The 24,190-nt window shown below is 43.4% G+C and overlaps 1 protein-coding gene across 1 annotated transcript; it reads left to right on the top strand.

Annotated features, from left to right (window-relative positions):
• The first annotated feature begins 7,879 nt into the window (after positions 1 to 7,879).
• Positions 7,880 to 23,245, top strand: SSR3 (signal sequence receptor subunit 3). Its single transcript, XM_062212633.1, has 5 exons — positions 7,880 to 8,069; positions 9,201 to 9,327; positions 15,156 to 15,254; positions 19,857 to 19,988; positions 20,989 to 23,245. The coding sequence occupies exons 1-5, from the start codon at positions 7,937 to 7,939 to the stop codon at positions 21,053 to 21,055; spliced, it is 558 nt and encodes a 185-aa protein (XP_062068617.1). The 5' UTR covers positions 7,880 to 7,936; the 3' UTR covers positions 21,056 to 23,245.
• The last annotated feature ends 945 nt before the right edge of the window (positions 23,246 to 24,190 follow it).

Genomic DNA, 24,190 nt, shown 5'->3' on the forward strand with positions numbered 1-24,190 from the left:
GCAAGTGTTCAGCTACCCCGGAGCTCTCCAAGCCCCGTCTTTTTGGGAATTTTGTGAGAGCTTCACTACGTGTGCAGGGTTAATCAAATCATTGGCCATTGATGATTAAACTCCAGCCTCTCTCCTCTTCCTGGGGGGGGGGGGTGTCAGGGGGAGAGGAGGGGAGGAGGCGGGGAGGGCGGGGGTGGAGCTGAAAAAGTCCAGCCCGCTAATCACATCTTGGCCTTCCTATTGGCCAGCTCCATCCTGAAGCTCTGGAGGGGTGCCCAGCCACCATCATCTCATTAGCATACCCTCTTCTCATTCCTGAGATCCCAAGGGTTTTAGGAGTTGTCTGCCTGAATTGGGGGTGAAGAGCAAATACATATTTCCCAATGCTACACAATGCTTCCAGCAAGGCCGCAGAGAGAGGGCAGGGGCAGAGAAGGAGCTGTCAGAAAAGGCGAAGGGGAGCATTGCTTCTCCAGGTTCCTTGGAGAAAAGAGACTTTGGGGTGAGTGAGACGGTCAGTGGCGCTAAACGCTGGAGGCAAGCAAAGGGGTTAGACCTGGAGGACAGAAGGGCCGACCTGGCTGTTTCCGGAGCAGGTTCTGGGGAGAGGCAGGAGTGGAGTTCCGGTTGCAGCAAGATAAGGACAGAGCGGGAAGTGAGCCCCAGCCTCTCTTCTTTCTCTGGGGTAGGACGGTTACGTTGGCAACAGGGCAGAAGGAAAGTGAGTGTAAGCACTTGTCTGCATGGCTGCTTGTGTGTGTGTGTGTGCAAGTGTTCATGTGTGCGCATGAGCGGAATGAGATTGGGGAGTAGCTTTGAAAGCTGAGCAGGAAGCAACAGGTTACTAGAGGGTAACTAACTTTGTACCAGGCACAGGCTTAGGGTCTCACAGTGTTTCGTTTAATGCTTATAGCAAACTTGTGAAGAAGACGAGGCTCAGAGAAGGCAAGCAAGTTGCCCAAGATCACACAGCTGTTATTGAGGTCAGTTAAACAGAAATACTTCTATCTCAAGGTCTATAACTCTGTGCACAGAAGAGAGGGGTAAAGTGTATTTACTGTAAAAGGGTACCGGAGTGGGTAGCAGGAATTGAAATAAAATATGTGGGTTTTTTTTTAAAGATTTATTTATTTATTTGAAAGACAGTTACAGAGAGGCAGAGATAAAGAGAGAGAGAGAGAGAGAGAGAGAGAGAGAGAGAGAGAGAAAGTCTTCCATCTGCTGGTTCACTCCCCAAATGGCCACAACAGCCGGAGCTGGGCTGACCCGAAGCCAGGAGCCAAGAGCTTTTTCTAGGTCTCCCACGTGGGTGCAGGGGTCCAAGCACTTGGGCCATCTTCCACTGCTTTCTCAGGCCACAGAAGAGAGCTGGATCAGAGGTGGAGCAGCCGGGACTCAAACTGGCGCTCATATAGGATGCTGGCACTGCAAGTGGCAGCTTTACCCACTATGCCACAGCTCCAGCCCCAGTATATGGGTTCGTAAGACAAAGGGACAGATCTTGCCCAGAAGCAAAAGAAGATGTGTCAGAAATTAACGATAAAGGGATTACAACTTAGTTTTCTTTATTGCATAAAAACAGCATAGGCAGCAGGCACAGGTGTCTAGCTACTTCCTGGGAAACCATTGATGATTCTTTTGAGCCTACAGCAACAAAAGCACAGCCTCTTTATCCCCTTATTGTGTTTGGTTTTGGTCATCCTCCAGGTGCTTCCAGAATGACTTGTACATCAGATGCTGTGGCGTTTCATGACTGTAGCTTGCACACCCTGTTCCTCTGCCTGGAATTCCCTCCGCGTCCATCTCTGAACGTGAAAGTGGACGCTATTAGTTAGTTGCTAAGCCAGGTGAAGTTTACTCAGAGCGGATGTATCTCACTCAAGAACCTGGCCTCATGATTTCTATCTACTGGGATGTCATGGGCTAACATTGCCTGGGGTGTGTGAAATGAAAGGTTGTAAAAGAATGGGTCTGAAAAGCTGAGCAACAACACATTCTGTTGCCGCAGTGCTTAGCTTAAATGTGTAACAAAAGAAAATTGAATTCCACTGTAAATCTTAATTTTTATCATGCCCTGTGGTGCCATATGAATGATACATGTGTGAAAAGTCTTGCATTTGGAAGAACCCATGGGGAGTTTTGAGAGTTAAAGTATTATGCCCTCTATCTGTGGTTATTAAGATAATATATTTTCTTCAGCTATGTATTATTTCTTAAAGAAGAAACTGGGGGCTGGCGTTGTGGCACAGTGGGTGCCTGTGATGCCGGCATCGCATATGGGCACTGGTTCGAGTTCCAGCTGCTCCACTTCTGTCTAGCTCCCTGCTAATGCATCTGGGAAAGAAGCAGAGAATGGCCCAAGTATTTGGGCCCCTGCACCTACATCGGAGATCTGGAAGAAGCTCCTGGCTCCTGGCTTCAGATCAGCCCAGCATTGGCCATTGAAGTCATTTGGGGAGTGAACCAGCCAATGGAAGACCTCTCTCTCTGTCTTTCCCTTTCTCTCACTCTGCCTTTCAAATAAATTAAATAAATTTTTTTTAAAAAAAGAAGAAAGTGACTTTTTGAATACCATTAGACACAAAGGAAACAGGCTTTAAAAAAAAAGATTTGTTTGTTTATTTGAAGAGAGAGAGAGAGATCATCTATCAGCTGGTTCGCTTTGCAAATGCCCACTCTAGCCAAGGCTGGGCCAGGCTGAAACCAGAGTCAGGAACTCCATCCTTGTCTCCGTCACACTGGGTGGCAGGAACCCAACTAATCCGGCTGCCTCCCAGGTGCTCTAGCAGGAACCTGGCTGGGAAGCACAGAGTGGCTGGGATGGGAGCAGGCACCCTGATAGGGGATGCAGGCCTGGCAGGCAGCAGCTTAACCGCTGTGTCACAATGCCTGCCCCACACAGGCTCTTCCGACTGCCTCCGAGGAGTCCCCAGTTCATGTGTGTCACGTCAGTGGTTCCTGAAAAGAAAAGCAGTATTTTTATTGAAAAGCATAAGGTTCACATTCAAAGACAAATGCTGTCTCCCAGACGTTTTAGTGCCTCATTTGGTTTAAGAATCAATTCCACAGTAAAGTGCGCACTTCGAATTCTCGAGACTGTATCTTTATAAAAAATAACTCAGATGGCAAACATCTCCTGTCAGTGGTGAGGTAGGCACGTGGGGGCTTGGGGGAGAGAGAAGATCCGGACCGAGAGTGAGGGCTGCTATTCCCCAGCATTCTCTGCAAAAGGACATATTTCTTTCTGAAATGGCAAGGCTTGTTTTCATTGCAACTTCAATCTTATTTTTTCTGTATTTTATGCATTGATATCTCCTTAAGCCTGAGAGTTTGTTTAGGAGATTAAAGCCAACACCTATTGTGTTTGGCCTGCAGAATATTTTCTGTTATTCTGCCTATTGAATGCCAGTTTGAATGCCTTTTGGAAAGGTGAGCTTTTTGGTTGTATTAACTCCACTACTATTTCATGTGTTGTGTCTGGCACAGTTCGCTCACTGAGGTTACTTACCTCTTATTACCTGTGTCTTCAGTGTCTTGGGGAAGTGGGATACCTAGTTGGATAAATTATGTTGAGCAGTTATTCATCTGCAATGGTGTCCCCCCAAAGTTCACGTATTGGAAAGTTCATCCCCAAATTCATACATTAATGGCGTTTGGAGGCAGATTCTTTGGGTAGTAAATAGGATTAGACAAGGTCACGATGACATTAATGGTCTATGTTATTCAGTTACAGTAACAGAAAGTGGGCTAAAACATCTCCTGTATATTCAATTGTATGTAGAGCCTGTTATATTATTTATTTAAATATATATGTATATATATCAAATTTGTTTTGTTTCCGTTGTTGAGATAAACATTTTGCTTTGCTGCAGTTGAGAGAAACAAGAGCATCCTGGGGTCCTTTGGGCATTTCTCTAATTTCCTCTTCCCACTCTCTGGCTGCTAGGAGTTATGTTTGAGCTGTGTGGTTCTTCTCAGTTTGCTTCCCTATTTTTGCACACCTTGGTCAGTGTGCCCTTTTTGGAGTTTTATGTTTAAATTCCCTGCGACAGAGAACCCAGGATGGTGAGCCTGTGCCTGCTCACAGAAGTTTCCTGTGAATTAGATGCAGGGTCCTATCTGCTGTTTATATATATAATATGTATATTATATATGCACATATGCATATATATACACACATATTTAGAGTGACAGAGAGAAAGGGAGAGGGAGAGAGCGAGGAGAGGGAATTGATCTTCCATCTGCTGATTCATTCTTCAGATGGCTGCAATGGCTGGGGCTGGGCCAGGCCGAAGCCAGGAGCCTAGAATTCCATCCAAGGTGGAAGCCCACGTATTTGGGACATCTTCATATTCCCAGGTGCATTAGCAGGGAGCTGGATTAGAAGTGGAGCAGCTGGGACTCCAACAAGTGTTCTGATGTGGGATGCTTGCTGGCATCGCAGGCAGTGGCTTACCCCAGTGTAGCACAGTGCTGGCCCTGGTTTTATCAGCTTAAGATAAATTGGCCAGAGCTGCAGAGTCATGTCACACTACTCAGAACTGAAATATGACAGACTCAATAATGTTGGCTATTATAATCATTATAATCACGATTATTATTTGAATACTTCCAAAGCTCTAGCATAGTATCTTTCACAGAGCAGCTTCTCAATAGATATTTGCTAAATGAATGCATGAATTCATCACAGTGCCTGAAATAAGTAGTTTGAGTAAATAATCTCTCAAGTGTACCATCAAACATTATAGCTAGAGACTAATGTAAGTGTTCTATCTCTTCCTTTAATTTCCATAATGAGATTTGCATTTCAAATGGACTTTAAAATCAAGGAGCTTCTCTCTTTTTTTTCCTCCCTAGATGATCTATTTGTTATTTTTCATAAGGTCCCAGTGACAAGCTAGCAGTTGCTTTTTTTGTTGGCTGGGAAACTTGCAGTGTCTGCCACAGAAATGCATACTAATTGTGACCTTGGCAGGCTTTCTTCCACAAAGCCAACAGCCATGGATGAGGAAAATTTGCTGTCCATATCCCTGAGAGCAATAAATGTTGTTGCTAAAATTATTTTCCCTAATCTGATAAGTATAAAATGATATAAGAGAAATGTTAAGACTGAAATTCACAAATTAGAATCAGGCTGCTGCAGAATCAAGTCCATCTGGTTTCTTCATAGAGTTGAGCCGTTTGCTTGGATAGAATTACCTAACTCTCATACCTTATTTAACATGTTGTTTATCCTGCTTGTCCAGTGTAATGGCTCGACTTATATACGCCATAACCTTAGATCTTGGTGCTCTTTAAAAGGAAGTAGTTAGTTTGGGTGCAAAAAAAAATGCTACTCTACTGTTTAGTATATTCATCATTGCCCAGCATATTTCTCTAATTTGCTCTTATGAAAAAGATTTAAAATTTCTTCTAATGTAGACTACAATCCGTTTATACCTAGAATCCTTAGTTTTACAAAGTGTATACTTTCTTTTTTTTGAACAGGCAGAGTTAGTGAGAGAGAGAGAGAGACAGAGAGAAAGGTCTTCCTTCCGTTGGTTCATCCCCCAAATGGCTGCCATGGCCGGAACTACGCCGATCTGAAGCCAGGAGCCAGGTGCTTCCTCCTGGTCTCCCATGCGAAGGCAGGAGCCCAAGCACCTGGGCCATCCTCCACTGCCCTCCCGGGCTACAGCAGAGAGCTGGACTGGAAGAGGAGCAACCAGGACTACAACCTAGAGCCCATATGGGATGCCGGCGCTGCAGGTGGAGGATTAACCAAGTGAGCCATGGTGCCGACCCCCAAAGTGTATAAGTTTTATCAGGTAGCTTCTTTTGACCACTTCAATTTTAACATTTTTATCTACTCAACATTTCAAGCTTCTTTCCTATTGTAGCCATGAAATTTTCTTCTCAGACACATTTCTTTTTAATCTCATCATTATTATGTCTTATTCTCTTCCTTTCCTTTGAAACATACTGATGATTTTTGTCCTTTTTGTAGTTTTCTGATCTTTACCCTTTATCTTCTTTTTATATTCTTGATTCATAAGTAGCCAGAAGGAAACAGACCCAGAAAGTTCTATTTATGAGTTGGTCATAGATGGAGAAGGAAAAAAAAATCAGTAATGCAATCTTCCTTTTTGAACTACAGCAAATGGGGAAAAAAAAAAAAAAAGGATGGAACTTACTGAGGTAGGAAACCCTGGAAGAGGAGTGTGTTATAAGAGAAAGAAGAATTTTTTTTTCCTATCACCATCACATAGTAAAAGAGCATTTTAACAAAATAAAAGACATAAACCCAGATATCTTAAATAAATTTTCTGACACATTCACTAGATGATGTACTTTTACTTTTAACGTTTGCCATTCATTGGTGAAAACTTCTGGACTTTGGGAATACAAAGTTACTTGAGAAGTTTGTGGGAAGATGAATTACAAAATAATGTGTACTCTCTGTGAACTTTTTGAAGACTCTTCCTAAGCGTGGTAGAATAAGGAAAGGATTTATATTTCAGGAAAACTCACTTTGGTACCTTGTAGAGAATCAGCTGGAAAAGATTGAAGACAGAAAGCTCTATTAGGAGGAAGGCCATGGAGATCGATCAATTTGGAAAAGGTGAGGAGAAAGTTATCTACAAATCTGCTGATAGGGGCAGCTGGAGATTGAGCAAGTTTCGCCTGACTTGCCAGGATGTTTGGGTGTTAACAGGGAAGCAAAGCACCATTGGCAGAGATTGATGTGGCTGAGTATTCTTTTCCGAATAAAAGGTGATCATCCGAGGAGTTAAAAATGGCAGTGGCAGTATTAATCGGCATGCCAACACGTTGTCTTTACTTAGTGTTATTTTCTATTTAGCTTGGCGTCGGAGGCAACCCTAAAGGGTTAGTTAAAAGGTCAGTAACAGGGGCCAACACTGTGGCAGAGCGGTGAAAGCCGCTGCCTGCAGTGCCAGCATCCCATAGGGGAGCCGGTTCACGTCCTGGCTGCTCCGCCTCCGATCCAGCTCACTGCTATGGCCTGGGAAAGCAGTAGAAGATGGCCCAAGTCCTTGGGCCCCTGCACCCATGTGGGAAGACCCAGAAGAAGCTTCTGGCTCCTGACTTCGGATCTGCGCAGCTCCAGCTGTTGCGGCCAACTGGGGAGTGAACCAGTGGATGGAAGACACCTCTCTGCCTCTCTTTCTCTCTCTGTGTAACTCTGACTTTTCAAATAAATAAATTAATCTTTAAAAAAATCAGTAATAAAATACTAGTAATTTGTAAGTGTATTCGACAGGGCTGTTTTCTTTTTCCCACAGAAGGTAGCCCGTTATTTCGATGCAAATAACGCCACACCTCGGAGACCAGCTCTGCCAGTCACCCACCCTTAAGCTCTCCATCTGCGATGGGGTGAACGATGTGCAACCAGGATTCCTGAAGGTAGTTAACGCAACAGCGGATGTGTAAAGAAGGAGAAATTCTACACGTGCCACCTATCCCTTTTTCCTCCTCCAATGCCCCCAGTCCTGGGCGCACACAGAGTACATTAAACGTATGCACGCAGAATGAGTGAATTAATGAGTACCACCCGGTCAGAAGAGCTTTTATTTGGGATTTCTGAACCTTCGAATCGCGTGAGTCTGTCAGTAACTGTGAGGTGGCATGCCAATAAAGTTTTGTCAGTTTTTAAAAAGCACACACTAAACTACAACTCCCTTCCTTCTCTTCGGCTAGACGCGTCTCGTGGCTGGTCAGGCCTACGGAAGTCTGGCCCGCTCGTCCAATCACGCAGGAAAGCCTACGGAGTGACAGCAGGCCGACCAATCCTGGGGAGACTGTCCCCGCGCCGCGCCGGGTCCCGCCTCCACGCGCCGCGCTGACGGGTCGCTAGCGGATACGGCGGCCGCGGGGGCGGGGCCAGAGGCCTCGGCCCGGTTTCCCGTCCCGCTCGGCCTTCCCGGGTCTCGGCTGCTGCTCCGCCATGGCTCCCAAAGGCGGCTCCAAGCAACAGTCCGAGGAGGACCTGCTCCTGCAGGATTTCAGCCGCAACCTGTCGGCCAAGTCCTCCGCGCTGTTCTTCGGGAACGCGTTCATCGTGTCCGCCATCCCCATCTGTGAGTGCTTGGAGCGAGGCGGGCCGGGGAGGCCGCGGCGGGTTGCGCTGGGCGGGGACGTGGCAGGGCGCGGCGGACCCGCGAGGCCCGAGCTCTTCCTGGCTCCGTGCGGCTGTGGGCCTCGGAGTTCTCGTAAGAGGCTGTGGTTGTGCTGCAAGGCAGGGAAGTCGCTCGCGGCGCTTTGCAGAAGTGCGCGCGTTGCGGGGCCCCACCCCTGGAGGTTGTGATTCACGCGTCCCGGGATGGCCGATCCGAGTCTGCGTTTAAACAGACGCCCGCCGGGGGTTGACGGTGCTGTCACTCAGGCGAATCGCCTGCTGCCCTTTGGCACCCGGCGGGCGCTGCCTATTTTGGGGAGGCTCACGAAGTGGGCCAGACACCCATGGCGTAACCCTGGCAAGTCACTTCGAGGTGTGTCCTTTCGAGCCCCGCTCCACACCGCCGAGCCTCGTTTTCCTGATTCGCAAAGTAAGACAGGTTGGCCTTGGTCAGACCTTTTGGTAATCCTGCGAGAGCAATTAGAGAGTTCTCACTTTGCTGAGAAGCGGTTTGCAGCCTCGGCCCGGGTCATTTTTAGAGCTCGGAGTTCCCTAGTTTCCTTTTCCCATCTCACACTGGTGCCCTGTTTTTGGGGCAATCGAATGCAAATGTATCTTCCTCTTCGTTCCTCTAAAACTCAGCGTGCCATGAAGGTGGCCTGGAGCCCCGTGGCTACTTGGCGCAACCAAGCATTGCCCTGATTTCAGTAACAGCCACGTCAGCAAGTGAATGGATGGTTTGAGACTGCACGTGGCTTTTTGGAATGTCCTGAATTTAGACAAATAAACGCCCCTTCGAATGAAATTTGCGGTCTTGTGATTTTTGTTGGGCCAGAGTTTGTTCTCATTTTCAAAGAAGCTGAAATTTTATCTGGACGAGGAATAGGAAATTTATGTTTTTCGAGCGATTGGAATTGGGAAAGCTGGAGATGGTTGTTGCTGGATGTCTCACTTCTGAAGATCCTCAGATACTGCAGGATTCCCTAAGTCTGACTGTGTTTTTCCGGACTTAGCATAACATAATTCAGGAGGCTTTCATAATGGGAGTAATGTTTCCTTTCTTTTGTACCCCCTCCCCTTTATCTTAATTCAGGGTTATATTGGCGAATATGGCATATGGATCTTATTCAGTCTGCTGTTCTGTATAGTGTGATGACCCTAATAAGCACTTATTTGGTAGCCTTTGCATACAAGAATGTGAAGTTTGTTCTCAAGCACAAGTAAGTATATTTTTTCCAGAGACAGTATTTATTACATACTGCATTTTATGTAGTAGGATGTCTTACAGATCATTTGTGTATGTGTTGATTTCAGTAAGTATTCATTTTAGGTGTATGGTTTTTTTTTAATTCAAGATTTATTTATTTATTTTATTTGAAAGGCAGAATTACAGAGAGGCAAAGAGAGAGAGAAAGAGAGGTCTTCCATCCACTGGTTCACTCCTCAGATGGCCGCACTGTCCAGTGCTGCGCCAATCTGAAGCCAAAAGCCAGGTGCTTCTTCTGGTCTCCTACACGGGTGCAGGCGTCCAAGGACTTGGGGCAGCTTTTTTACTGCTTTCCCAGGCCATAGCAGAGAGCTGGATCGGAAGTGGAGCAGCTGGGACTCCAACTGGCACCCATGTGGGACGCTGGCACTACAGGTGGTGGCTTTACCTGCTGTGCCACAGAGCCGACCCCGAGGTGCGTGTTTTGTAAGGAAGAGTTAGTGAAGTGAGGCAGACAGTGATCAGCCTTGATGCTGCTATGGATGTAGGCATTGAGGTAGAATTAAAATGTTAAAGCACCAGCTTTCATCATAGGGTTCATGAGAGAAACACACTGATGGGGTAAATGAACATTTGCAGACACCAAATGGATTCTTCCTGGAAAGACTTGTTCCGAACTCTCCATTTACTATTTTTGAAGTGAAATTTTTTTTCTGATTAAACTGCAGTTTCAGTGCTAATTATGTTTTTCTTATAAGTATGTAAAATGTAGTGGATTACCATTTTGCAGGCATTTGGGTAGTGAACTAGTGGAGGAGTACTTTGTCTTATCTGCCTACCACATGGGGGGTGGGATAGTTTAGGGGCCACCCTGCCTTGCACTACATAAACCACACTACTCTGTAATCCTCATTCATTTGAGGTACAAGTGATTTCCTTGTTTTGTGGGATGCACAGCATGTGTTCTCCTTATCCGATGTAATTTTTTATTGTGTCCCTTTCTAATGTATTGGAACGAGATTCTTCTAGGTCCCTGGAATGCAAGTCCTCCAGCCTCCTCCTTCAGAATTACGCCTTAGCGCTTTGTGTCATCCTCTGATGTGACTTGTCCCCGCCTCAGTTTCAGTTACCTTCTTTTCAGTTCCTCGGTGTCTGTTTTTCGGAGACCTGGGATTCTTTGCCAGAGAACTCCTTCCTGGCTTCGAGCATTGCTTTGCTTTGTTATCTCTGTGGTGGGCTCTTCCCGGTGACGGGCAAAGCACGTTGAGATGACCTCAGTTGACAAGGATTCGGCCTCAGTGGCTGCAAGTAGCCTTAGCGCTTTCCCTTCTGTTCTGGACACAGGAGCTCAGGTTCCATGGCCGCCTTTCTGATGGACCAGCAGAGTCATCAGGTCATCTCTGTCATCCTTCTGTGGGGCAGCCCTTCAGCCAGCTGTTCCATTCCTGCCTGCCATTCCAGGGTTCAGCCCGTCCAGCCTCTGCCCTTCTGGACTCTCTTTTTTTAATTAATTAAGATTTATTTATTTATTTGAAAGTCAGAGTTATACAGCGAGAGGAGAGGCAGAGAGAGAGAGAGAGAGAGAGAGAGAGAGAGGTCTTCCATCCGATGGTTCACTCCCTAAATGGCCGCAATGGCTGGAGCTGCGCCAGTCTGAAGCCAGGAGCCAGGAGCTTCTTCCAGGTCTCCCATGTGGGTGCAGGGGCCCAAGGACTTGAGTCATCTTCCACTACTTTTCCAGGCCATCTGCAGAGAGCTGGATCGGAAGAGGAGCAGCTGGGACTAGAACCGGTGCTCATATGGAATGCTGGTGTTTCAGGCCAGGGCGTTAACCTGCTGCACCACAGTGCCAGTCCCTGGACTCTCTTTGCCGTGGGGCATGGCTGCCTGTGACAGGGAAGCCCTCAGAGGTGTGAAGGACCCTTTACGATCCCTCTGAAACTCTGCCCCTTTGAGATGTGGCATTTCAACTTGCTCTGTGTATCATTTTTCATTACCTCTTTGGAATCAAAGTCAGGTTCTTTTTACCTTCTCATTTCTACTTGAGGCTGCCTGAGAGCAACTGCCATTTTTTGTTTTATATCCTTTATAAAGCTAATGGTACATTTAGTTCTGTAAGATTTCAGTGACTCACTGACTTAATAGACTCTCTGGAATGTTTTTAGTCGTAGTTTTGGCTTAATATAAAATATTACTACGACTTCACAACTCCTACAGCTCTGCAAGAAGATTTAGGCTAAGGACCCAGTGTGCTGTGGAGTGCGGCTGGGTGGGGTAGCTGAGGGAAGCTGACTTCAGAGCTCAAAATCTGGACTCTCGTCCCAGCTCTGCTGCTCTTAATGGTATGTCCTCAAGCATGCTTTTTAGATTTCTGAACTGTAAAATGGGATCGCATGATACTGCAGAAGGTGGTGAGGATTAACTATGGTCACATGTGACATGTTAGGCATATATGTTTTAAAAGAGTTATTTGAAAGGCGGGGTTATAGAGGCTCATGTGCATGTACACACACACACACAGAGAGAGAGAGAGAGAGAGAGAGAGAGAGAGAGAGAGAGAGAGGTCTTCTATCTGCTAGTTCTTTTCAAATGGCAGCAACGGCTGAAGCTGGACTAATCCAGAGCTGGGAGCCTGGAGCTTCTTCTAGGTCTCCCACGCTGATGTAGGGGCCCAAGCACCTGAGCCATCTTTTGCTGCTTTCCCATGCCATAGTAGAGAGCTGGATTGGAAATAGAGCACCCTGGACTCGAAGTGGCACCCATATGAGATGCCAGTCTTGCAGGCGGTGGCTTTACTTGCTACACCACAGAACCAGCCCCTTGTAATAAATAGTTATTTGCAGGCTTACAGAGGTTGGAGGTAAATAAGCCTGTAAGAATTTTTTTTAAAGGTGGCATGATTTAAGCAATGTTTACAAAGATGCATTTTTTTAAAAAAAATTATTTATTTGGAAGGCAGAATTAGAGAGAGAGAGACAGAGAGGTTTTCCATCTGCTGGTTCACTCCCCAAATGACCATAATGGCTGGGGCTGGGCCAGGCCAAAACCAGGAGCCCAGAGCTTCCAGGTTTCCCATGTAGGTGTAGGGACCCAAGCACTTGGACCATCCTCTGCTGCTTTTCCAGGCACATTAGCAGGGAGCTGGATCGGAAGTGGAGCAGCTGGGACTTAATCAGCACCCAAATGGGATGCTAGCATCGAAGGCAGTGGCTTAACCTGCTGTTCCACAACGCTGGCCCCACTAAAAGAGTGAAGGCTTCTCCCTGAGCTGTGGTAAACCTGCGGTGTAGAGGTTGTGCCCCTAGTAGGTGAGAATGCAAATCTAGACCTCGGTGAGAAGTTACTTACTTAATATCTTCAAGACAATGTGTCATGAGGATACTTGATTGCCATGCTGATGCTTAGAGATCACAAACTCATTTGAAAATAATTTATTCCTGTGTCTAGCACCCTGACAATTGAGGTGTGTATTTATTTTTTATATTCAGCTAAGAAAAGTTACTGCTATAAGCCAGGTACATTCCTTTTTGTGGGTGTTTTGTAGAAAAGAGTAGTTTGATATTAAGTTACAGAAACTTATTTAGTGTCTCTGCTGGAGAGGTTCAAAGAGAAGAATCTTGGCCTAGTGTCTCAGGAATGAAAGAAGTGCCTGGACAATTTTTACATGATAAAATGTTAGTCTACTTAAGTTGACTATTTGGAGTAAAAAGTATGTTGTGGGTCCTAAGGTATTTATTTATTTTCAAAGATTTATTTATTTATTTGAAAAGCAAAGTTACAGAGAGAGAGAGACTTCCATCTGCTGATTCGCTCCCCAAATGCATGCACTGGCTAGGGCTGGGCCAGGCAGGGTCTCCCACGTGAGTGGCAGGGGTCCAGACACTTGGGCCATATTCCATTGCTTTCCCAGACCATTATCAGGAAGCTGAATCAGAAGTGGATATGCCAGCATTGCAGGCAGTGGCTGAATTCGCTGTCCCACAATGCTGGCACCATTTTTTTTTTTTTTTTTTTTTACGTGGCTCAACAGGCTAATCCTCTGCCTTGCAGCGCCGGCACACTGGGTTCTAGTCCCAGTCTGGGCGCTGGATTCTGTCCCGGTTGCCCCTCTTCCAGGCCAAGCTCTCTGCTATGGCCCAGGAGTGCAGTGGAGGATGGCCCAAGTGTTTGGGCCCTGCACCCCATGGGAGACCTTTCTCTCTGTCTCTCACTGTCCACTCTGCCTGTCAAAAAAAAAAAAAAAAAAAAAAGGTAGGGTTACAGAAGAGAGTCATATACATACATACACATAGATCATTCTCTTTTTTGCTTTTAAATATTGCTTAAAAAGGCAACTCTTGAGAGTGAGGACTTGGTGCAGCAGTTAAGATGTTGCTTGGGATGTCCACATACCTTATCGAAGTGCCTCAGTTCAGTTCCCTACTCCTCTCAGTGGGAGGCAGCAGGTTAATGGCTCAAGGTAGTTGGGTCCCTGCCACCAGCTACCCCCATGGGAGAGTTCTTTTTCTGTCTTTTAGAAGATGATAACCTCACTAGCTTATTAGCTTCCTTTTCTTTAGGTTTTTAGAATTTAATTCCTTTATCTTGTTATTCTCCCTCCAGGTACCGATTTGTGTGGAGTAACCATGTTAGAAAGAACCTTGTAAAATGTCTTGAAAAATGTGCTAGCTGAAGGTTTTCTTTTTAACAGTGTCAATTCTAACTTGATTCTTGCCTGAGAGATGGAGACGTGGTAAAATCGGCCCCAGTTTGTGCATAACTTATATCTCAAATTCTTGTGGTTGAACGAAGATTGGAAACCGCTGTCTTGCATGATCTTTTCGTTTCTTTTCTGGAATCCATCCTGATTTCTCACACTGTCCTCAGTACACCCACTAGAATTCAACATAGTGTAGTAATGAGATTACTGGGACACAGAGTGAGTGCGTTTCTGTGCGTCTGCTCCGTTTCCTGTTGAGATTGTGTTGAATGCTTTTCTAGTGAAACTGTGTAGGTAATCTGTTAAATTTTGCTTTGGATCAATTACTTTTTCTTCTATATGTATGGCTAACTGGTTAGTTGCTGTTGGGTTATGAAAGATGTGTTGAATTTCATGGTCTGTAGGAGGCTTTCGTAGTTATTTCATCATAGTTTAAATGTTACCATCCTTCACAGTAGCCCCATTGGATAACATGTATCTATAGATTTTTTTGATGGATATACATTCAGTATATTTCCTTCATCTGAGTGAACACTGGAGTTTTTTTTTTTTTTTTTTTTTTTTTTTTTTTAGTTAATGTTTCCAACCTTTTCTAGCGGATTCCATGTTCACTTTTGATACAACTCTCAAACATCAAAGGTTAATTTAAAAGTGATTTAGTCAGTCTGACTGCGTCATATTGTTTCTTTTTAGTGAAATTGTCTTTTGGAGTGGAGTTAAAAGTGTAACTTTAAGAGATAACAGCTGTTACTTTTCCTTTGTTTATTATTAAGCCTTTTTTCTCTTCTAGAATTTACTTGGAATTGAAATCATATATCATTTGCTAATGCCTTCTGAAATTTGTTGAACAGTTAAATTATAGGTTAAAAGAAAAACAGTTATAGTGATTTGTAACTGAATTTGACTTTTATATCCATATTAAATACCTAATCTTAGGAAAATTTTCCCTTTTAAGCAGAAATCAAAGCACATCTTGGAAGTTTCTTCAACTCCTTTTTTGGCTAGCGCAGTATAATAAACTTGGAACTTCCTGTTCAGTTTATTTTCTTGAAACGTGAAGTATTCAGTTGCCAATACTTGCTGTGAGTGCGCGTTGTTTGTCCCTGGAGCATGTGGAAACGTTTTTCTTTTCTCCTTTTCAGAGTAGCACAGAAGAGGGAGGATGCTGTTTCCAAAGAAGTGACTCGAAAACTTTCTGAAGCTGACAACAGAAAGATGTCTCGGAAGGAGAAGGATGAAAGGTTGGACCCCTTACTTAAAGCGTCTGTGGTAATCAAAAGGGGACTACTTGGGGAGCCCAAGTGTATGATTTCTGGTTGGAGGATGTGGACTTTGGAAGGGCAGTAGCAGCAGCAGTGGAATAGTAACAGCTGCCTTTTTGAGGTTTTATTGCCACCAGATACTTTTCTTTGTGCTATATGCAATTGATTTATTCTTCTAAAGACTCCTGTGAGTTAGGTGCTATTGACATCTCTACATTACACTGAGGAAACTAAGGGACAGAAGGCTTGGATTACTTGCCCGAAGTTGTAGATGAGTACGTGGTAGATCCACAGTAAGAACATAGGCAGTCTGACTTGTGGGCTTGTGCCCATAATCATGGAGCTGGAATTTAAGAGGCTATGGTGCAGGCTTCGATAGCTCAGCTGGTAGAGTGGAGGTAGGACAGATAGGAGGCTATGGAGTTTTGTCCAGTGCTGGCTTAGCTTGTTGATAGCTGTGCGACCTTGAACATGTCACCTAATCCCTCTGGGTTTGAAGGGTTTATGCTGTGTGTGTGTTAGCATGTGTCTAGGTAGTGGTTATTTCTGTTCCTGAACTCCATTGGGGGTGTCTAGTACTTGGTTCTGTGCACTGGGTGGGGGTACAAGAAAAGTCCTGGGTTTGTCTCCTGTTACTCAGATCTGGGCCACATTTGTTAGCCTCCGCTCCCAGTTTTTCAAGCCAGCTGTTTCTGAGAAGACTTATGATGAAACAGCCTTAACATCTGAGAGTCATGAGTCTGTTTTCATTTCTTTAGTTTTAGCATCAGCAAGGTGTTTTGTGGAACAGAATTTTTACCATACTTTGTTCCAGAAAGACTGTGGGCACTAGGAATATCAAGATGCATATAAAATAAAATAATACAATTTTGAAAGATCAGAAACTATTTAAAAGGAAAAAGAAGTATTTGAACAAGGACTTTGAGTCACAGCATTTGAGCACTAAACTTAGTCCTGAGCTTCCAAGTGTGTGGGAAGCATGTGAGGTCATACAGCTTTCACTGCCTGATGAGAAGCAGTGTGCAAGTCCTTCTGAAAAGAAACTTTCCTGGCACCGAATCTTGGAAGAACTTTATCAAGTGAATTCTTATTTAAAGGACACTGAGTAACTTAATGAACAATTTCTTCTACAGTGGTTTTGGAAAGGCATCAAAACATTATTGACATGATTCTCTCCTGTGGATCTTTTATAAAACTGAAGGCATAATATTAAAATCATGACAATGAGGGATTTTTTGCAGGCAGTAGTTATAGTGAGGTCTGGCTGCCTATTTTTGTAATGGGATAGCTTTGGGATGGCATATTTTTGTATAGCGATAGAGACTAGAGGATCTAGCACACCTTTTTGAAAACTTTTTTATTGATTTATATATATATATATTAGAACAGAGTTTCTTAAGCCAAGTGTGTTTCACAGTTATCCAAATTTCAAAGTGCCTGTTACAGCTCTTTGGGATTTTGAGTGATTAATTGCATCAGGGATGGTAGATGGGTCTCTTCTGCCCACCACAGACCTGCCTGATTTGGTTTGGCACTTTTCTTGATGCTGGGACATATCTCAGAACCTTTCTCAGTCCAGTGTGGAGGTGGTCATAACTAATGGATGATAGAGTATAACTGGAAATGAAATCTCTTTTCCATTTGCCTGATTAGGTATTTCAAAGTAAGACTAGGTTCTAGTCTTGTGGATATATAAAGTACTAAGTGTTCAAAGACTACAGTTTCTCCTCTTGTCATCATTAGAAATCTGTACTATTTTAGTATTTTTATTTAGTATTTTTGTCACAGAAGCCACACTGGATACAGTTTTACCCAGACCTGGGTTCATGATTGATTGTGGTAACTGGGAACAGAGACTCATTAAGATCTAGTATGTTTCCCTCTTAAAGGATGAATTTCTTTGAAGAGATTTCATCTAAGAGAGGGCTTATCAACTCTTCTTTGCCTAGACGTGTATCTCTCAGACCTGTCTGCAGTCATTTGGAATAGGTGCTCCTTGGCCCTTTGAGAGGGCTATAGAATGGGAGTAAGCAGAGGAGATTCAGAGACTCAGTGCCATTTGTTCCAGGGTGTGAGGGTTATCTCTTCTTGATTTACTGCTGCTCTGTCAGTTGGCATTATCTGGGTGTAACGGTTGCCTTTCACTCTCAGCTTTTCTTTGGTGTAGGGAAAATGACTCCTTGGGAAGTACTTGTCCAAACTAGATTTTCTACCAGTGAAGGTTTGCCAGAAGCATTGGCAATGAGAGTTTTGAGGGGTTTTAATTTTTTTCAGACTAACCAGAATATGGGTGGACTAGAAGAAATTTCTCAAGGCTGTTGGGCAGTCCTGACATGTATTCACCGATGCAACACATGGTCATTTTGGGAACTAGGATTGCCTACAGGGCTGGGGCACTTCTTTAATCAAAGTCTTGGAGATGGTTCTGATTTGGGGCATGACAGAAGGAGAGGGAGGGAGAAGCCCTGTGATGCAGGGGAATTTAATCATCTGGGGTAGAGGTATGCTGGTAGCCTCCTTGCGGGACCTGTTTTCTTTGGGTCTTGTGCTAGAGCAAGGGTGGGCAATTTCTGGCCTGCGGGCTGCATAAGACCCATGAAATCATTTGGTCTGGTCCTGCCAAGGCAACTGCAGGTGAGACTCAAAATGCAATAAATCTATATAGCAGGCTAACTTGTAAGTTGGTAATTTTGTATGGCGCACAGATAATGTTATAAATATCCACCTGGGCCTTGGTAGAAGAAAGGTTCCCCGCCTCTGTACTAGAGTCTCAGAAATAGAGGCAGTTCTGTTTTCTAGCACTAAGCTTTGTTGGATCTATGCGGCTTACTGGGCTTGATTTTCTTTGGTCAGTGTTAGAATGTTCTAACAGTGTTAGAACAGTAATGCTCATGTATATTTAGAATTTTATGTTTAGACTTTAAATCAGAAGACGTTTTATACTTGATTACTGCACTTAATGTAATGTGCTTCCCTTCTCCCGTACTTAGAGTACATTGAAGGTGTGTTCATATAAATGAAGTCGGTTGAATCAAGGAAATACAGCATACATGTTGGAGACTATAGATTTCTTATGATGAGGAAAAGGTGATAATAACCTTCATTTAGCCCTTTACAGCCAGCTAGTTGACTTTGGCTTAAAGCTTTGTGGGCTGTCCTTAAGATGGTGGGGGCAAGATATCTGACTCCAGAGAAGTTTTAGGACAAAGTATCTACAGCAGTGGTTTCTAATTTTTATTTATTTCTTGATAGTAACCCACAGTAAAAACATATTTTAGAGGGTTGGTGCTGTGGTGCTGGTGCAGTGGGTTAAGCTGTTGCCTGCAGTGCCGGCATCCCATATGGGCACCAGTTGGAGTCCCGACTGCTCCACTTCTGATCCAGTTCCCTGCTAATGGCCTGGGAAAAGCAGCAGAAGATGGCCCAAGTCCTTGGGCTCCTGATTCCACATAGGAGACCTGGAAGAAGTTGGACTTGGCCCAGCCCCGGCTGTAGTGGCCGTTTGGGAAGTGAACTGGCAGATGGAAGATCTCTCTGTCTTCCTTTCTCATTTCTCTGTAACTCTGCCTTTCAAATAAATAAATAAATCTTTAAAAAAAAATTTAACTTCTGACTAAATATGAGGGGGCTTCAAAAGTTTCATGGAAAAAGGAGATTAAGACACAAATATTTCATAAAACAGTAATTACTGTGTGTGATGTACTCCATGTTTTTCTGTTCTTAAAAGTAAATAAATAAATAAATAAATTAAAGACCAGTAGTCTCAACCCACTCAGTTAATTTCTCTGGGCATTTGATCTATTCAGTTGGCTTCATATCCCACTAACGGGTTACAACCTACCCTTTTAAAAAGTGCTTTACAGAGTTAATTAACCAAGAGGAATAAAGGCTGCCTTATTCACAGGCACCCAGGACTTTCCTCCTTTCTGTGTGAAGGGGTAGAAGACTGGTGACACACTGGTGAATTAATGAGATAAAATATCATAACAAGGAAAATAGAGTCAATACAAAGTAAAAGAGTTTTGTAGAAGTTAAAAAGTTCCTCCTGATGACCCAGCAGACCCTTTGTTTGAATGAAATAAAGATGACTTAATCATAGTCTGTTTCTGTGAGATCACAGCTAGTTTTTGATGTTGGGATTGCCTATTTAAGGTGTGAACTTGAAGGTTGAAATTCATAGACTGTAGAGAGCCTCCAAACCAGCAGGATGCAGGCAAAAAGCTCCATTAGGCTGTTTATCAGGGTAAACTGTTAGGTGAGGACCTCAAGAAAGATGCTTGGTTTAGCTGCTAATGGAATCATGCCAATTGCAATTAAGCGGTCCCTTCCTCTGGAGCCCTGGGAGCCTGGGAAAAATAGTGACATAGCCAGCAACTGTACTTTTTTTTGGCACCTATGAAGAGGAAGAAATATCTTTTTCAGTGGTAGAAAGGGGACAATTCTCACCAAATTTAATATTAAAAACACATTCTCCCTCTTGAACACTTCAGGGAAAACTTGTGTTATGATAAACTAGAGCTGTATGGTGTTTAAAGGTTTTCAATCATAAACTTGTTTAACTTGTTTCTTCTGTGTCTGCAGAATCTTATGGAAGAAGAATGAAGTTGCTGATTACGAAGCTACAACATTTTCCATCTTCTATAATAACACTCTATTCCTCGTCTTGGTCATTGTTGCTTCCTTCTTTATTTTGAAGAACTTCAACCCCACAGTGTATCCTTTATGAAGCTGGTCATGTTTTTTAGAAGTCTGAAAGCAGTAGTTCCCTGTGGTTTCTACTTGTCTGGGTCTTTTAGCGGAAAGAAATGCTCTCCTGGGAGTCAGTTAAATGAATAGCACTGACTTTAGGCAAGTTCCTAGGCACTTTAAAGAACTTTTGGTTTGATTTAAAATTCTTTTAAGTTTATAGATTATGACTTTATGATATTTAACAAGCATTACAAAACCATCCTATACTGCGTGATTGTGTATACCTGCTTATTGAAAACAAGTTCTGAGAACTAAAGCAAACTGGATTTCTTTGATAACTGCTGGCATAAGCTGTGTGCCTGCTGTTATTTTTGGACTTTGGGGTTGGGTGGGTGGCCAGTGTAGTTAAATAGGCACAATTCATAGTACTTGACAGTGTGTCTTTTCAATTGAGCTTTTGGGCAAGACTCAGTTGTCTCTTATTAAAGTAACACCCTTAAAGGAATGCACCCAGAATGTGCAGCCAAACTTGTAACAATTGGAGATTATGATGTAATAAAATATCAGACACCCCAAATTTGTATCTTCTGTGAACACTGAAAAAAGTTGGCTGAAAATGGTCCAGTTTTTAGGCTGGGAATAGCTGTGAACTTTGAGAACCTCCTTGCTTTTACAAGCCGGTTGCAGCAAAGCACTGATTGACAGGGGAGACATATTTTTCCTTTGCTGTTGTGGGGGAAGGAAAACAAGCCTCTCTCTTTCCATGTTCTTTGGAAGGTTAAATGGAATTCAGATGTGTTCTAGGTTTCTGTCTTAAGAGTTTTCTTTTTAAAATTGGAACCCATTTCCTGTGGATGTTTTTCATTCCTCATGGACTCCTGTCTTGTAAACTGGGTTTGCAGACAATGGATCAGTGCTTGTACTGAGCGTTGGGAGGAAACTGTGTTCCGAGAAATGGTCTTTTTATTTTGTTGACAAGTTAACCTCGCATTCTTAATTTTGCCTTAACGTAAAATTCTTACAGGAACTACATTTTGTCCATAAGTGCTTCATCAGGACTCATCGCCCTCCTGTCTACTGGCTCCAAGTAGACCATGTCAGCTTAGCCCCTGGCTTTGTATCTATGGGTGGCCTGTGGTATATGGGAAAGTAGCAGGGTGGTCAGGGTGGGAGACACACAAGATGTTTTCATAGTCTGCAGTTGGAGGGTTTATTTTAAAAACTCTCCAGAATGTAATTCAGTATTTGTTTATTGGCTCTTTTTGACAGTTGTTGAAATTAAACGAATTGAAAGGGATCCTCAGAGTACCAGGACCTTTATTAAAAGGCAAGAAGTGTCTCACAATGTGCTATAATCACAAGAGGGGAAAATAACTTGTTTCCTTGTTCTGTCAGAGGTCACAGTAACCTGGACTAGGCTGTTATTATTTATAATAGTAGCAAGAAGTTAATAACTGGCTCTCTGTGTTCCAAGCACAATATTACAACTTTTTAAAAACCATAAATATCAGAATGAATCCTCTTCCCAGGGGATGGAACAGAAGCTTTGTGTTTACAAGTCTCTGAATTTCAGATTGAAATAACTCAAAATTAAAAACATGGTTTTTCTAACTTGAGGAAGAAACACTTGCGGAAAAGCCCCCTCCCCCTCCCCCTCCCTTTTTTTAAAGGAGAAAGGCAGCCAAGGTAGTAACCTAAAAATAGTGCTGAGGCATATGAGAGTCCTCCTGTGGGGTTCAGGCGCACACTGCACACTGCTCAGCTGTATGGCTTTGGCCCTGGGTGGCCAGGGAGGTCAGTTTGACCTGCCATGTTGGTTTGATGTGTGAAGACATTGGGCTCATTGTTTCCCCTGGTCAGGCACTCGAGCCACTGGAAGAATGTTGAGAGAGAACCTCCTTTGCTGAATATTGACATGTAAAAGACCAGAGTAAATGTTAGGGCTGGAAGTCTATGAACTCCCCAAGGAATTTGCAGTGGTTAAAGTGCTTGTCAGCTTTTTCCATTAGGACTTTCATCACTGACTGTGCACAGGGTGCCCTGGATTGTGAGCGAAATAAATGATCTCTCAGCCCCTGGGATCCAGCTGAGAGCAGTCTCATGCTCTTTTTTGTTTTTGTTTTTGATTTTGTTTTACAGATGTTAACTATTTCTTCTGTGTTTCAAGACTTTAAAAAGTTGGGCAAGTTCTTCTTTGACTGATATTATGATGTTGATTTCATATTGCTATTAGCTTTTGACTATATCTAGTAATTTCCTGCAGACGGTATCTCAAAGGGAATCTTTCTACTTGATGTAAGATGAATGTTATAAATGATATTAGCTGTTTCATTTATGACTTTATAAAAAGGTATCCATCAGGAATTCAGTTGCTGTTTTGCACTGTTGGATGCGTTGGTAGCCTGCTTCCAAGAACCTGGAGGACAGGGCCAGGAGTACATTTGCTTAGTGACCCAGGTCATCGTCTGCAGTTGAGGATTATATTTCATCGTTGTGTCTAGAGGTTTACAGTTCTTTACTTTTCTTGTTTTCTGAGTGCCATCATTGGATGAGGTGGAGTGATTTAACTTTTCTTTACTGTTGATTAAGAAACCAGTCAGTAGTTTGGTGGCCAGGAGTTTGTGTTCCAAATGCATTTGCTTCTTTGTCAGTCTGCTTGGTCCCAGATACCTATTTTAATTGCTGGGAAATGCTTGCCACTAGATGGCAGTGCCTGTATAGATGGAGACAAACCGATTCCTGGTATGCAGTGTAAAAGAGAGTGGTGAAACAGGGGTATCAACCTAATGTTAATGGAATTTCTCTTCAGAAAATGTGTAGAATAGAATAGAAGAATAGAACTGAATAGAAGAAGCAAAATTTTTTGTCTTGAATTTTCCATATGATATTCTTCTCTGGCGTTTTCTTTCTACTTTTAGATAAATGACTGTGCCAAAGCATATAGATTTTCGTTAAAGATTTATTCCTCCAGTACTTACCTCTTGGGCATTGTGAAACCTTCCCTCCAGAACTTTCCCCTCATCTGAAAGAGCTGCCTGGCACAGGTTTGTCATGTACAGAATCTGATTTAGATAGAAATGTGCTGCAAAATTACTCTAAAAGGACTCCAGACCCAGCACCAGTAAAGTAAAAGATTTTGCTGCAATTGGGATTCAAAATGATTGAATTTTTTATTTTTTAACTCACAAGGTGGAAGCTTAAAATACTAGAAAGGTTTCATTTCCTTACTTTTAGTTTCCTCATTTATGAAGAACTTAATAAAAATCTTGGATTGAAATTTACTGATTGTCTTGTTTGGTATATGGCAACTTGAAAAGGATAATTTGAACCAAGGTTTGAAGACAACTGAAATATGGAGGTTGAATTTATCCTCAAAATTCTTGTGAAAGGTCTTAATATATTTGTTTAAACTGTGATTTTTAAAAATCTTCATTTCTCCTAGAATTTAAGAGAACTCTATGGATAAGCACAACATCTTTATTATTTCATATTAGCCGTCACTGTACTTCCCTCCATTTTTGTGATTGCTGATCAGATGTTTGCAAAGAATAACAGACATAGTGCAGTACAGTAAAGAGCAAGTGTCCAGGCTCTGCCAGTTTGTGCCACTGTGCCTTCCAGCCCCCTGGTTGCCTTGTTTGCAGGGAGTGGGCCAGTCCCTGCCGTTTTCTGGAGATTGCTAAGGAAGGGTACATACACATGTATGTGCGTGGGTGGAGAAAACTTGTTGACAGATAATCTGGTCTGTAAGAGGTTATCTTCCCTACTTGGACTCCCAAGCAGAGAATTGATTTAAAGTTGAGAAGATCTTTTTAGTGGTGGGTTTAGATTTTTAGGGAGATGGTTAGAGACTAACTTCTCATTGGCCCTTGTGAATTTTCATTGCATCTCTTCTCTTTTTCCTCTTCTCTGATTCTTAAATTTAATACCCTTTTAATTAAAAAAAAAAAGTTTATTTCATCTACGTGAAAGGCAGAGCCACACAGAGAGGGAGAGACTGAGAGCTTTCATCTTCTGGTTCACTCCCCAGATGCCGGCAACAGGTAAGGCTGGGCTAGGCTGAAGTCAGGAGCTGGGATCTCCATCTAGGCTCCCACATGGTGGCAGGGGCCCAACCACTGAACCGTCATCTACTGTCTCCCAGGATGCATTGGCAGGAAGCTGGATTGGGGTAGAGGTGCAGGGACTCGAACCTCGAACTCTGACGTGGCCATATAAAGTGGCAG

The sequence above is a fragment of the Lepus europaeus genome, chromosome 2 (genome assembly GCF_033115175.1).
Source record: "Lepus europaeus isolate LE1 chromosome 2, mLepTim1.pri, whole genome shotgun sequence".
NCBI classification, from domain to species: domain Eukaryota; kingdom Metazoa; phylum Chordata; class Mammalia; order Lagomorpha; family Leporidae; genus Lepus; species Lepus europaeus.